The 13781-nt window shown below is 42.7% G+C and overlaps 1 protein-coding gene and 3 long non-coding RNA genes across 5 annotated transcripts in view; 3 read left to right on the top strand and 1 right to left on the bottom strand.

The window, feature by feature from the left end:
- LOC311426428 overlaps positions 1-7149 on the top strand; it is a 271970-nt gene extending 264821 nt beyond the window's left edge. The window contains exon 2 of the long non-coding RNA XR_014686745.1: positions 6381-7149. This is a non-coding gene — a long non-coding RNA (uncharacterized lncRNA). The remainder of the gene's footprint in view (positions 1-6380) is intronic.
- LOC311426277 (transcription factor RFX3-like) overlaps positions 1-13781 on the bottom strand; it is a 201563-nt gene that overhangs the window by 135226 nt on the left and 52556 nt on the right. Inside the window, exon 2 of one of the 2 annotated variants that reach the window (XM_084502539.1) lies at positions 10623-10747. The exons of the other annotated variant lie outside the window; for it this stretch is intronic. Within the exon in view, the coding sequence (XP_084358665.1) occupies positions 10623-10739 (117 nt within the window). The 5' untranslated portion in view covers positions 10740-10747. The remainder of the gene's footprint in view (positions 1-10622; positions 10748-13781) is intronic. 2 annotated transcript variants of the gene reach the window in all.
- Positions 1564-1838, top strand: LOC311426432. Its single transcript, XR_014686749.1, has 2 exons — positions 1564-1620; positions 1665-1838. It is a non-coding gene; the product is annotated as an uncharacterized lncRNA (long non-coding RNA).
- On the top strand, positions 7378-7664 carry LOC311426426. The gene is made up of 2 exons (XR_014686743.1): positions 7378-7446; positions 7491-7664. It is a non-coding gene; the product is annotated as an uncharacterized lncRNA (long non-coding RNA).

Genomic DNA, 13781 nt, shown 5'->3' with positions numbered 1-13781 from the left:
CCCTTTTCATAGTTTTGTTTGATGGTTTATCCCATGGTTAGGAGTGAGTGAATTGGAAAAGGCGATAGTTAATATTTCTGCAATTATAGAGAAGTTAGAAAACAAAACTCTGGATGCTATAAAGGCTCAACAAGAAGAGATATCTAGTTTATCACAGGTAGTATTACAAAATCGGATGGCCCTAGACTTGTTACTGGCCGCTCAAGGGGGAGTCTGTACAGTAATAAACACAAGTTGTTGTGTGTATGTAGATCAGAGTGGAAGGATCTCTACCGACCTGGAAGAAATATGGAAGCAGACAAGGGTCCTACATGATATCAGTAAAGATGATCTTTCGTGGAGTTTTAGTGAAATAGGGAATAAGTTAACCTCCTGGTTGCCCAATTTTCAATGGTTGAAACAAGTGTTCATTGCTCTAATCGCATTAGTAGTATTAGGAATATTTGTGTGCATGTTGTTTAGATGCCTGCTTTGTTGTGTTACTGTAAATAATGAAAGTATCTGATGCAAAAGAATTTGCATGGGAAAAGAAAAGGGGGGATTGATTAAGGAGGTATTGGGGAGGCATTGGGGAGGCAAGGACAATCCCCAGACATGGACTGTATATCTCGAAACAAGACACTGGAACTCATGATAAGGAAGCAGCAGACGGACAGAGAAACAAATGTAAGGACTATAAATCTCGAAACTGGACATTGGAATTCATTATAAAGATACAACAAACGGAAGAATTAGCAACAACCAGCTCTTGCAATTAAGAAACCTGCCAATTCAGCAGATTCCTGACCAAAGGTGAAAAGTACACTGTGAGGAAGACTCGGGGTCTTCCTCCCAAAGACCCCTGCCCACGTCCCAAAGACCCCTGCCCACAATTCTTGGAAGGCTCTACGCAGGCGCAAGGTGCCAAAAGGCTAATTAGCATAAGAAGCGAGGGAAGGCGGGGATAGGTAATGCATATGTATAGGTGCTTGTAGAATATTGATAGATTGTATAAATTCAAGACTGCTTTCCGCTTTAGGTATGCACGATAGGTGGAGAGATCCCCCGTGCATCCAGCGCTGCAATAAAGAATATACCACTTAAAGGAATTTCGGCTTCGATCTTTGAATCACTCTTCATGCTTACTATGGCTAAAACAGCCACCAATCACCACTTCACCCACGAGACCCTCCCTGTTTACAAGCAGCAAGTCTAGGAGGGCTCCTTTCCTAGTCAGCTCTTCAGTACCAGTACCAAGAAGTTATCATCAACGTGTTTTAGGAATCTCCTGGACCTGCTGGTATCAAGTGTTATTCCCAGTTGATATTTAGCAGATTGAAGTCCCCCATAAGTGTGATAAATTAGTAGGGGTTTGTTCATTCTCCTTGAGAATATAAAGAATCTACTGAGGAGATAAGGTTTCACAACTCACGGCATTGTAACATGGAGACAAATGGGGAAGGGGGCTTGGGTGAACATCCTTGTTAAAACAAAGATTTTGTAAGATACCACCCACCCACCGCAAAGTATCCTGTTTTGCCCCCACCTGAACACAAGCACAATGCATGATCACCGGAGGAAGAATAACGACCCCCAACAACAGACTGCGCAGTCTCAGGACAGGTCTCGACAAGTCGACAGGTCTTGACAAGTCGACAAATTGACAAGTCTCAACAAGTCGACAGGTCTCGACAGGTCTCGACAAGTCTCGACAAGCCGGAACTTCAATGCTATAAAACAGCAACACTGGAAAGGGGAAGTTGCGTGCCGTGGTGGAGCGGAGACTCCCCAGCCGCCCAGCGCTGTTTTGCTTGTGTCTGCTTACTTGATTAATAAAATAATTTCAATAGACCAGAAAATTGTGTGGTGTAATTTATAACAATTTGGTGCCGTGACTCGGACGAAGGCAATCTGATTGAAAGACCTTCAGAGGGGGCGCCCCGCTGATTTCAGCGGCCTTCGCTAGGACTACTTTCATTCAAATCCTTCACCGACGAACCCAAAATTAGACACAAGCAAATAAAACCGGTAAACCCCAGGCAACCTTTGTGCATGAAGCCCGAACGAAGACCCACAGGGTGGGTAAGTATAGGCCGGTGATCCGTTCGGTTGGGGTTGGGTATCCCGGAACACAACAAACGAGACGTCCAATTGCGGACGAAGCGAGTGCGGACCCCTCCGTAGTGCGGTTCCCACATCCCGCGAGGGACTGGGCCACGAAAAGGGGGTAGCGATCCATGCGTGTGTGTGTGAAGGTGTTCTGGAAGATGGGACAGAAGAAGAGTAAGCCTTCTGGTCCCATGGGTGGGGTAACGTCTGATGTTAGGTTACCCCGGGATTAATGATTAAAAATTGGGAGGATTCCCCTTTTAGGTGGGGAAGGAATAAAGTAAAAATGATACATTATTGTGTTGAAGTTTGGGGTGGTAAACAGATTCGAGGAGACCACCTTTACTGTCCTGTATTTGGGTCTTTTGAAGATTGGGTTTGTCAGGCCTAAATATTTATGTAAACTCAAAGGAACCCTTTAGTCTGGAAGAAAGTGAGTATGCGCACCTCTGGATAAATTCAGATACGAGGACACATCTATATCCTCTAAAAGAAAAAGGAGGGCGGGATAAAAAGAGAAAGGACTTGGAAGTCCCGACACCACCCCCGCCCTATATTCCACCGCCCACACCAACGGCTCCCGTCCTTAATGGACTCCCTGAATTAGCTAATCCAGGAGAATTGGAATCGGATCATGAAACACAGGGGCCGGTAACCAGAAGCAGGGCAAGAAATCATAAATCTGCTTTAAGGGAGGGATTATATCCCCTACAGGAAATAGAGATGGGGGGACCCCAGCCAGGAATGGAATATGTGGCCATCCCCATTAACTCTGGGGATGTCCGAGATTTTAAGAAAAGGACAGGAGGAGGTTAAGTGAGCTTTAATGGCAACTGGCATAATGTTTGCAGCTGCTGAGGAATAATTCTAACTGGAATAATAACTGTACATTGTATATTGTATATATAAAAGCCCGGGCATTTTTGTTAAAGTATTCTTTTATACATATGTTAATATGTAAATATGTAAATATAAGAACTGCCATTGAGGTGTATGTCTAAGGGAACAAAATTTGCCCAGGCATATTATCGGCTCATCAGGTTTAAATGTTCTCAGTGTAATTGTCAACAGGCAGTTAATTTACAGTGGTCTGATTTTACTTGTGTATCTGTATATTGTGGATTTTGGAGGGATTGGGATTGACTAGTAAAGAGCTTCTAGGAAAACGGTGGAATATTAACCACTGTAGATTACAATAGGAAAAGTTCAAAGCAAAGAAATCCCGAGGAAAAGCCCTCTAGGATGTATACTAACACATTGGAGGGATATAGTGGGGTGAGAGGGTACAGAAAGTAAAGAACTCTTATCAAATATTGTAATCAATGGTGGCCACTTTATAAACTAGAGGATGGAGCGGAGTGGCCCCTAAATGGAACTATTAATTATAACACCATATTACAGTCAATGTTGTTTTTGTGGAAAGGAGGAAAATGGGATGAAATATGGTATATTGATTGATATGTTGTTTCAGTATCTTGGAGGGAAAAGGTATGGAATTAAGTTGGACTCTGACTGAGCCTTTGGTGCTGGTATTAGAAAAGTACGGGCTGGAGAAAGATAAAGGAAGTGTTAAAAGGGTTGCTGAAGGTGTTAAAGGTGTGGCATGTAATATTTAACAGAGCTGTTTGAAATTGAATGAGCAGGGAAAGGTGATGTAGGCATTATCTAAGTAACAGTCTAGAAGTTTTGGTATATTTGCATATTTGCTGTGGTGTTTGTTCAGTTTCCCAAGCATCGGGGAGGGGGGAACAGCCTGCTCCACCAGGGGCCTCTCCAGCGGCCGCAGGGGGGCTTCGGCTCCAGCGCCTGGAGCGCCTCCTCCCCCTCCTTCTGCACTGACTTTGGTGTCTGCGGGGGGGTTTCTCGCTCTCCCAACTGCTGTTGAGCAGCAAGTTTTTGTTTATTTCTTTGTTTGTTTGTTTTCGTGGATGTGCTCTCACAGAGGCACGGACTGTGTTGCTCATGGCTTGGCTCTGGGCAGCAGTGGGCCCCTTTGGGGCCAGATGAAATTGTCCCTTCTCTACCACGGGGAGGTTTCTGGGTTTTTCTCACGGGGGCTGCCACTGCAGTTTCCCACTCCCACACCCCTCACACCCCCCGAACCTTGCCATCAAACCCAATACACTGGGGAACAGCTAAGTCAGTACTGACTTGTAAAGTATCAGGGATTAAATTAACTAATGAAACCCTAAATGCGATAGGGGTAGAAGGGACTGGGATAACAGTGCCACTTTTGGGGAATACTAAGCTGAGACCAGGGGATAAAATGATCACTGGGCAATTATTGTATGTATCCAAGGCGGAAACTAACTTGTTGGAAAGGGATTTGATGATTAAATTGGGCATTCAAATAGTAAATTGTTAGACTGGAATAACAGTGTTATTAATGGAGTGCTCTCTGGCCCTGAGAGCAAACATACATGTATATTCACCTCTGACTGGAAAGACCCTGAAATGGGGGCGGAAGCAACAATATAGGTGGACAATTTTACCTCAGGGGTTTATAGGGCCACCTATCTATTTGGGTAAATTCTAAAAAAAAAAAAGATTTTGGAGCAATTACAACCTCCCAAGGAGGTATTAATGTTACAGATATGTGGATCATTTTAAGGAAAATTGATACTCCCTGATGGAAGAGAAATGCTGAATAAAGTGATAATGAGGCAAATATTAACTGTTTTACATCAGAAGAGTCATTGGGAGGTGCAAGCAATGTGTGATGTTGTTCTAAGAAAACATGTCTGTGTAGGAATATATACTTTAGGGAAGCACATATGCAGAGGATGTACCATATGTCAAAGGGTAAATAAAAAGGTCTTCTGTAACCTATCTAGAGGGGGACGGGAGCCAGGGCTTTGACCTTTCCAAAGTATACAGGTAGACTTTACTGAGTTACTTGTTTGTCCTAATTGACCACGTGACTGAATGGGTGTAAAGCTTTACTGCAAGGATTAAAGCAGGCCTTAGAGATTGAGTGGGATTTTCACAGCCCCTGGCGCCCCTCCTCTTCTGGAAAGGTAGAGCGAATGAATGGTGAAATTAAGAAACAACTAATAAAACTTATGCTGGAAATTAAGGCTTCTTGGGTAAAATGCTTACCCCTTGCACTGTTAAACATATGGACGCAGCCCAGAACTGATGTAGGAATTTCTCCTTTTGAAATGCTATATGGTATGCCCTATGACTTGGAATTGCCACTTGATCACCCTCAATTCTAATTAAGACTTGGAAAGAGACTTTTTTTTTAACACCACGATGGGGAAGGCCCCTATGTTGTTTTGCTTACTACAGAAACAGCTATTTGAACTGCGGAGAAAGGATGGACACATGCCAGCCGTGTTAAAGGACCCATCTGTGACGAGAAGTGGGAGATTGCTCCAGGAAACAAAGACCTGGAGCTCACATTGCGACGAACTTGATAGGTACCATGGGTTAAGGTAGAGGCTTTCCCCTGAAGAACACTACTGCTGCCGAGAAGAACTAAAACCTCGTAGTTGGCTGCAACCCAACTGACGAGTGAGGCAGAGGAGTGAATAAGTGGGGAAATAAATGGGCCTCAGCCATTCCTATTGGTATTTGGGGGTTCTCGCAGTGATTTCATCCTGCATAGCGACTCAACACCACCCCCACCAACCTTTTAAATGGACTTTAAGTCGATTCGAAGATCAACAGGTTATTGCAACCCAGATAACATCAAGGGGGGGCCAAGCTTTACTTCTACACTATGTCAGCTGATCTCAAGGCCCCGATGCTGGGAATATATGGGATTTTATTTCTGCCCAAGTTCTAACCCGGGAAAGGGGTACTGTAAATGCCTGAACGTGTATTATTGTGCATACCGGGGGTGTGAAACCATTGCTACAGACTGGACACTCAGGGCTGGTCGGGATAAATTCTTACAAGTGGGATATGGGCTGCAAGGTTGTAACCGACAATTGGATCCTTGTTACAGGTGGCGAGGGCATGGTATAGGGTATACAGGAACCTTCCACGGAAATAAAGAAATATGCGAGGTTCTATATATAAATATAACAAACTTGGACGATACTAGCTGGGTACTAGGAAACATGTCAGATTTTACGAACACGGAACAGATAGGGGAGGACTCATACTAATAAAGAAGGAAAAACCTGAGACTTCCAAGGTAGTCGGGCCTAATAAAGAGTTAATAGGGGAAGGTTTGGTTGTCCAGACTGTAAAGATACCTGGGACTGCCCAACCTACTACAGTGTTTTCTAATAAGTTGACAGAGTTCTCCTTTCCCACACTGCTTCCAAGCATTGTGAAAAAAGAAAGGGGTTGTACTCGAGGAGATAACTGAAGGGTGCTGGCTATGTGTAAGTGTTAAGCCCCCATATTCAAATTCTTCCAAGTGCAGTTGGGGTCAGGAAATCGGGATAACTTTGACCCAAGTTACGGGAAAAGGTAGATGTATCGGCACAGTTCCAAGAGATAAAAATGATCTGTGCCATGCCACTGAAAAAAAAATGTACCAAACACACAAATGGTTAATTCCTGCAAATAACACTAGGTGGGTATGTTCATTGTTGGGAGTCACTCCTTACCTATCTTTAAAATTGTTTAACACATCTCATGATTTTTGTGTACAGGTGGTCATTATACCAAGGATTCTATACCACACTGAAGAGTATATGTATACCCATCACACAGTGGCTGAATACCATCTGGTAAAGATCATACTGGGGTGGTAAGAGATACAATGACTAAATTGCGGGAAGGATTAGAAAAACGCAAAAGGGAAAATGAGGCTCGTCAGAATTGGTATGAATCCTGGTTTAATTACTCACCTTGGCTTACTACCCTGCTATCAACCATAGCAGGGCCCCCTTGTTGTTACTTATATTAACACTGACTTTTGGACCATGTATATTCAATCAAGTAATCGCAATTGTGAAAAGTCGATTAGAAGCTGCTCATCTTATGCTTGTGCGTGCTAAGTATGAATCTCTTGAGCAGGAGGAGGACGATGCAGAAACTTTGATGCTCAGCAAGCAGATATTGCAAAAATTCAATGAACAAAATATGTTAGAAAAAGAAAAAGGAGGGATTGTGATAAATTAGTAGGGGTTTGTTCATTGTCCTTGAGAATATAAAGAATCTACTGAGGAGATAACGTTTCACAACTCACAGCATTGTAACATGGAGACAAATGGGGAAGGGGGCTTGGGTGAACATCCTTGTTAAAACAAAGATTTTGTAAGATACCACCCACCCACCGCAAGGTATCCTGTTTTGCCCCCACCTGAACACAAGCACAATGCATGATCACCGGAGGAAGAATAACGACCCCCAACAACAGACTGCGCAGTCTCAGGACAGGTCTCGACAAGTCGACAGGTCTTGACAAGTCGACAAATTGACAAGTCTCGACAAGTCGACAGGTCTCGACAGGTCTCGACAAGTCTCGACAAGCCAGAACTTCAATGCTATAAAACAGCAACACTGGAAAGGGGAAGTTGCGTGCCGTGGTGGAGCGGAGACTCCCCAGCCGCCCAGCGCTGTTTTGCTTGTGTCTGCTTACTTGATTAATAAAATAATTTCAATAGACCAGAAAATTGTGTGGTGTAATTTATAACAATAAGTACAAAGACAGCTGATTTAGAAGTATTTCTCAGTTCCTTAAAGAATAATTCATCAGTGTCGTCATCCTGTCCAGGTGGTCTGTAATATACTCCCACAGCAACATCCACTTCATTTGCTTGTCCCTTAATCCTTACCCAGAGGCTCTCATCCTCATCATCGCCAGTTGTAAGCTCTGTATAGTCCCGCCCCTGCATTACATACAGTGCCACCCCCTTGCCTCATCTGTTCTGCCTATCCTTTCTGAAGAGCCTATAACCGTCCACCGTAACATACCAGTCACAGGACTCTTTTCACCAGCTTTCTCTTATGCCAATGATGTCATAGCTCTGGGACTGAGCCAAGGCTTCTAGCTCCTCTTGCTTGTTCCTCATGCTGTGTGCATTGGTGTAGAGACATTTCAAATGTGCTTCAGCATACCCAGCACCTTGTGGAGCAGACTAAAGGATCTCGCTAGCATGCAGTCCCTCAAATTTTGGCGTGCCATCCCATAGCTTATCACCAGCGAGCCTGTTTTTATCCATTATACCCTTCAACTCTAGCGTAAAGCTCTTTCGATCAGCCCTGATAACTCTTGAGTAAAAATCCTTTTCCCTCTTTGAGAAAGGTGCATCCCATCACATGCCAGCAGGTCTGGTGTCGTGTAGACCATCCCATGATAAAAAAACAACAACAAACAAACAATCTGCCTGTGCCACCAGCCTTGGAGACAGGTTTTGATAAGGTGAGTCTGCATGTTTCTTCCAGTATCGTTCCCTGCAACTGGAAGGATAGAAGAAAACACTACCTGTGCTCCTGATCCCTTAACCGATCATCCCAAGGCCCTGAAGTCTCTTTTGATGGCCCTTGGACTTCTTGTCGCAACTTCATTGCTGCCTACATGAAAAAACAATAATGGATAATAATCCGAGGGCTGTACCACCAGGCTCGGAAGTTTTCTTGTAACACTTTTAACACGGGCTCCAGGGAGGCAGCAAACTTCTATAGGAGGTGAGTTTGGTTGGCATATTGGGCCGTCTGTTCCCCTCTGAAGGCTGTCACCAATGACAATAACCCAGCTTTTCTTTCTTAATGGAGGCCCTGAGCAACCTATTCTGGGTGACCCTGATTTGAGCAGAGGGGTTGGAGTAGATGATCTCAAGAGGTCCCTTCCAACCTAAACAATTCTGTGATTTTGTGCAAAAATGAGGAATTCTCTAATTGTTTGTATGTATAAGTCATCTTCAGTCTTCTTTCTGAAGACACCAGTCACAGGACACTGTAACTGTAATAAGCCTCATTTCTGCTCTCTCCATATCAAGCTGAAACCATACCAGCTGAAACATACACTTCTATACCAGCTGAAACCAGGACAGCATCAGTGATGCATTAGCACAGAGACTTACATGATTTAAGAAGTTATTCCCAATTTAAATTTTGTTGATTTTGAAACTGTGAAACTAATTTATGTTAAAAAAAACATCAGATATCACCCAAAGAACCTAAAACAGTGAAAGCTAAATTGCACATACTACAGGAAAATTCTTAGACAAAAGTCATAGTTTTTCACATTTGTTTCCTGTTTTTCCACCTTTTTTTCTCCTCAGTTTCTCTATGCACCACTCCCTCTAACAGTGGAGGGGCTCTATAAGTGACTAATCATGTCAAAGAAGTGTGTGCTGAGCTGGCTGCTTCAGAAGCCTGTTTGTCCCCATCTTGGATAGAGCCAGTTCCTGCCAGCTCCAAAAGGGACTCACTGCTGGCCAAAGCTGAGCCAATGAGCAAAGCTGGTTGCACCTCTGCAATGGCATAGTTGAGGGAGAGGAATAAGAAAAAAGTGAGAGAAACAACTCTGCAGACACCAAGGTCAGTGAAGGAGGAGGTGCTCCAGGTGCCAGAGCAGAGTCCCCTGCAGCCTGTGAAAAGGACCATGGTGGAGCAAGTTGTCCCCCTGCAGCCCATGGAGGACCCCAGACCAAAGCAGGTAGATCTGGACTGAAGGAAGCTGCAGCCCATGGAGAGGATCCCATACAGGAGCAGGTTTTCTGGCAGTAACTGAAGCCCCTTGGGAACCCACACTGGAGCCATCCATTCCTGAAGGACTGTGGCCCGTGGAACAGACCCATGCTGGAGCAGTTCTTGAAGAAGTGCAGCCCTTGGGAAGGACCCATGTTGGATCAGTTTGCGAAGGACTGCATCCCATGGGAGAAACCCCTCGCTGGAGTAAGGGAAGAGAGTGAGGAGGAAGGAGCGGCAGACACAAAGCATTATGAATTGACTGCAACTCCCATTCCCCATCCCTCCTGCTCCACTCTGGGTGGGAGGAAGTAGATGAATCGGGAGTGAAGTTGAGCCTGGGAAGAAGTGCGGGGTGGAAGGATGGTGTTTTTATATATATTTGTTTTGCTTTGTTTTGCTTTTAATTTCTCACTATCCTACTCTGTTATTAATGGGCAATAAATTAATCTTCCCCAAGTTGAATCTGTTTTGACCATGACAGTAATTGTTGAGTGACCTCCCTGTCTTTATCTTGACCAATGAGCTTTTCCATCTAATTTTCTTCCCCTGTCTTGCTGAGGAGGGGGAGTGAGAGAGTGGCTTGGTGGATACCTGGTGGCCATCCAAGGTTAACCCACCACAATATGAATATTCAGTAACTTGAATTAATATAAATTTATATGAGCTATTACACAGATTTCATAGTAATCCACTTTTAGAATTGTGCATATATATTTCTGGTGGTTTGCAAATATTCTAGTTCAAGAAATAAACCCTGAAAACTGCATGTCTTTTTATGTAGCTATTTTAGTTGCAGAAAAATAAAATTGATAAAAACAGGGGAAAAGAGTTTCTTTAGCAGCCTTGTACAAAATCAGTTCTTCGCTACACTTATTGAAATGCATCATTCTGTCTTGCTGTGATTGTTTATTTTCCCCAAATTAACAGGCACCTACCTGTTGCTGAACTGGTACCTGCTGTACTACCTGTGTTGGTACTGCTGCCTGGCCAGCCACAGATGTCTGTAAAGTCACAGTTGAACCTGTGTCTGACCCAGTCTCTGATGTCTGCATCGTGGTCTCTGAATAAAATTAAAATGTAAGATTAGAAGTTCATCACAAACTTTTTTGCTTTTTGTCACTTATCCTTATTAAGATTTAAAAGAAGAATATTTACCCCAAACCAACCTAGGGATTAGCTAAAGATTGTTTCCTGTACTATTTATTACATGAGTACATGGATATACTTCATTTATTTTCTTAAAATGTTTTCTGGCCTAAAATAGTGGCCGTTGGATCTGTCACAGGGCTTGGAGTGGCCACAGGGTCTGTCACTAAGTTGATAGCAGTATCAATGGCAGCTCGATAGGCATGAGCCAGGCCCCAGCATGTTACAATGATTTGTGTTACTTTGGAACTGCCAGAATCATGACACCTTTTTCTCAAGCATTCTGCCAGTTTTTGAGGATTTTGCACTTGTTCAGGGGTGAATTTCCAAAACACTGGGGGTGCCAACTGCTCTAGATGCCTGCCCATATCCTCCCATACTCCCTGCCACCCACAACTATACTGCCTCCGGGCAGATCTCCGGATGAGCTTCCTAAGTAGTTGTTTAACTTTAAGCAGAACCTGAAGTGCATTCAGGAGGCAGAACAACAAGACTATGCTGGTCTGAGTATCCCAAGGATATTCAATATCTTGGAGAGCTATTGTAACAAGCTCGGAGGGTAAGAGGGTGGTGAAGGAGGAAGGCATAGTGATCCAGGAGGATACAGGGGTGGTGAAGGAGAAAGGGAGAGTAATCAAGTAAGAAAAAATATCTTCTCCTTTCCCCTCCACAGATTGACTCCCTAATGGAGAAAAACAATAGGTATAATTGCTAATAGTTTCCAAGATACAGTTTCCAAAGTATAGAATCGAAGATGTTACTGAGTACAAATACCAAGTTAGAGTCATGACCAGATATCTCATCGTCTCATAAGCCATTGCTACAACACTCAGTACCATAATGATCTGAAACCAGGGCCCGGAGAGGATAAACAACATGACAGAGAGCAAATACGGAAAATAATGTACTATAATACTCAATTTGGAAAACAGGCGCAGCAGAGTTGAGATTAAAGCAATCAGCATTATGACAAGTGACTATTAAGCAGGTCTAATATTTACACCAATTTTAGTTTAACACACTCTGGTCAGATCTGCCGTTATCTCAACCAGGGTCGTGGGTTCGAGCCCCACGTTGGGCGCCAAAAAGACTGTTGTGGTTTAACCCGGCCGGCAGCTAAACACCACGCAGCCGTTCGCTCACCCTCCCCCCTCCCTCTCTGGGATGGGGGAGAGAAATGGAAAGTGAAGCCCGTGAGTTGAGATAAAGACAGTTTAATAAGACAGGAAAATAATAATAACAAAATAATAATAACAATAATAATAATAATACAATGACGATAATAGGAAAGTAATAATAATATGTACAAACAAGTGATGCACAATGCAATTGCTCACCACCCGCTGACCGATGCCCAGCCTAACCCCGAGCAGTCCGGACCCTCCCCCCGGCTAGCCACCCCTATATATTGTTTAGCATGACTTCAGATGGTATGGAATACCCCTTTGGCTAGTTTGGGTCACCTGTCCTGGGTCTGTCCCCTCCCAGCTCTTACTGCACCCCCAGCCTGCCTGTTGGCAGGACAGAGCGAAAGGCTGAGATGTCCTTGGCTTGGTATAAGCACTGCTCTGCAACAATTAAAACATCGGGGTGTTATCAGCACTCTTCTCATCCTAAGCCAAAACACAGCATTCCACCAGCTACTAGGAAGAAAATTAATTCTGTTCTAACTGAAACCAGGACAATTAGAAATTTCACATTATATATTATTGCTTTGTCTAATCTAAGGTCTGCTTAGAACTTGCAGCACATCAAGAAGAGAGAATACTATAAACTTTGGACTTCAAGATTTTTTTTAACAATTTACATTCTGCTTTGTAACAGCAAATACATTTATATAGTTGTAAACAAGGTACATACAGAACTACTTACTGCTTTGATTTAAATAACTTTCAGAAAAAAAGTGCATTCACAAACCTGATTCTTTTCTAACTACACTCGTATACATTAGGTGCAACTGTTGTCAAATTTTGAAAGGAGACTCAAAACCTTATACCATATTAAGACAACACACTTTAAGCTGCCTATATGTACAAACATAATTCTAGAAGCTGCCCATATAAACATTTACTTCTTAATTAAGCATGCCTTCACACAAAGACTTGTAAAAATCAATGCATTAAACTGAACGCTGGAGACATTTCATATCAACTCATCACAGTTATGAAGAACTAGAAGACTAATTTCTATAAAAATCACAATAAAAGTAAATTATAGTACCTCCAATATTGTCAGCTTTCAGAAAAAACTACTATACATCAAATAAAGTGTACTATAAGAGCACAATGGGTAAAATATGCAATACCAGAAATTTCTGTTCATTTTTGTCCCTGAAACACTTACTTTTGTCCACTGAAACATTTACTTTCCTCTTACCTTACTTACACTCAAAATATATTATTTAATAAGGTAAATATACAGAAACTTTTCTCACTTATTTATGTGACTTCAGGAACAACTCAGAAAAATCAAAAAGTCCTCCCATCAGCTTGTAAATGACTATCCATCCTTCAAAGCTATTCTTCCTCTGGTTTATTGAGTTGCACTATAAGTTCCTTATCTTCAAATGCAAAGTTAAATCGCTACCAGGTGATAGAATGAAGGGCTGCAACCTGAAAAGGAGACCTTGAAAAGCACTTTAATGGACATAATGAAAAAGTGACTCAAGTAAGCTTGCTTTATCAGGAAGTGTTAATGTAATCATTGGAGTTATAAACAGGAAACAGAAACTGGAAAGTGATTTTACTCCTATTAAAATACTTAGGCACACACCAGAAATGTGCATGATGGCGTGACACTGACATTTTTAAGGAGTATTCAAAATCTGGATAGAGCACAGAAATGGTCAAAAAAAGAACCCCAAATAAAATGCCTTATAAAGTATTTAGAGTACTGTATAAGATACACTTTTAGTGTATCAAAAAGAAGACTGAGGATGACTTATACAT

This window comes from Aythya ferina, assembly GCF_964211825.1.
Source record: "Aythya ferina genome assembly, chromosome: W".
Lineage (NCBI taxonomy): Eukaryota > Metazoa > Chordata > Aves > Anseriformes > Anatidae > Aythya > Aythya ferina.
This window is presented reverse-complemented; position numbering and strand designations above follow the sequence as displayed.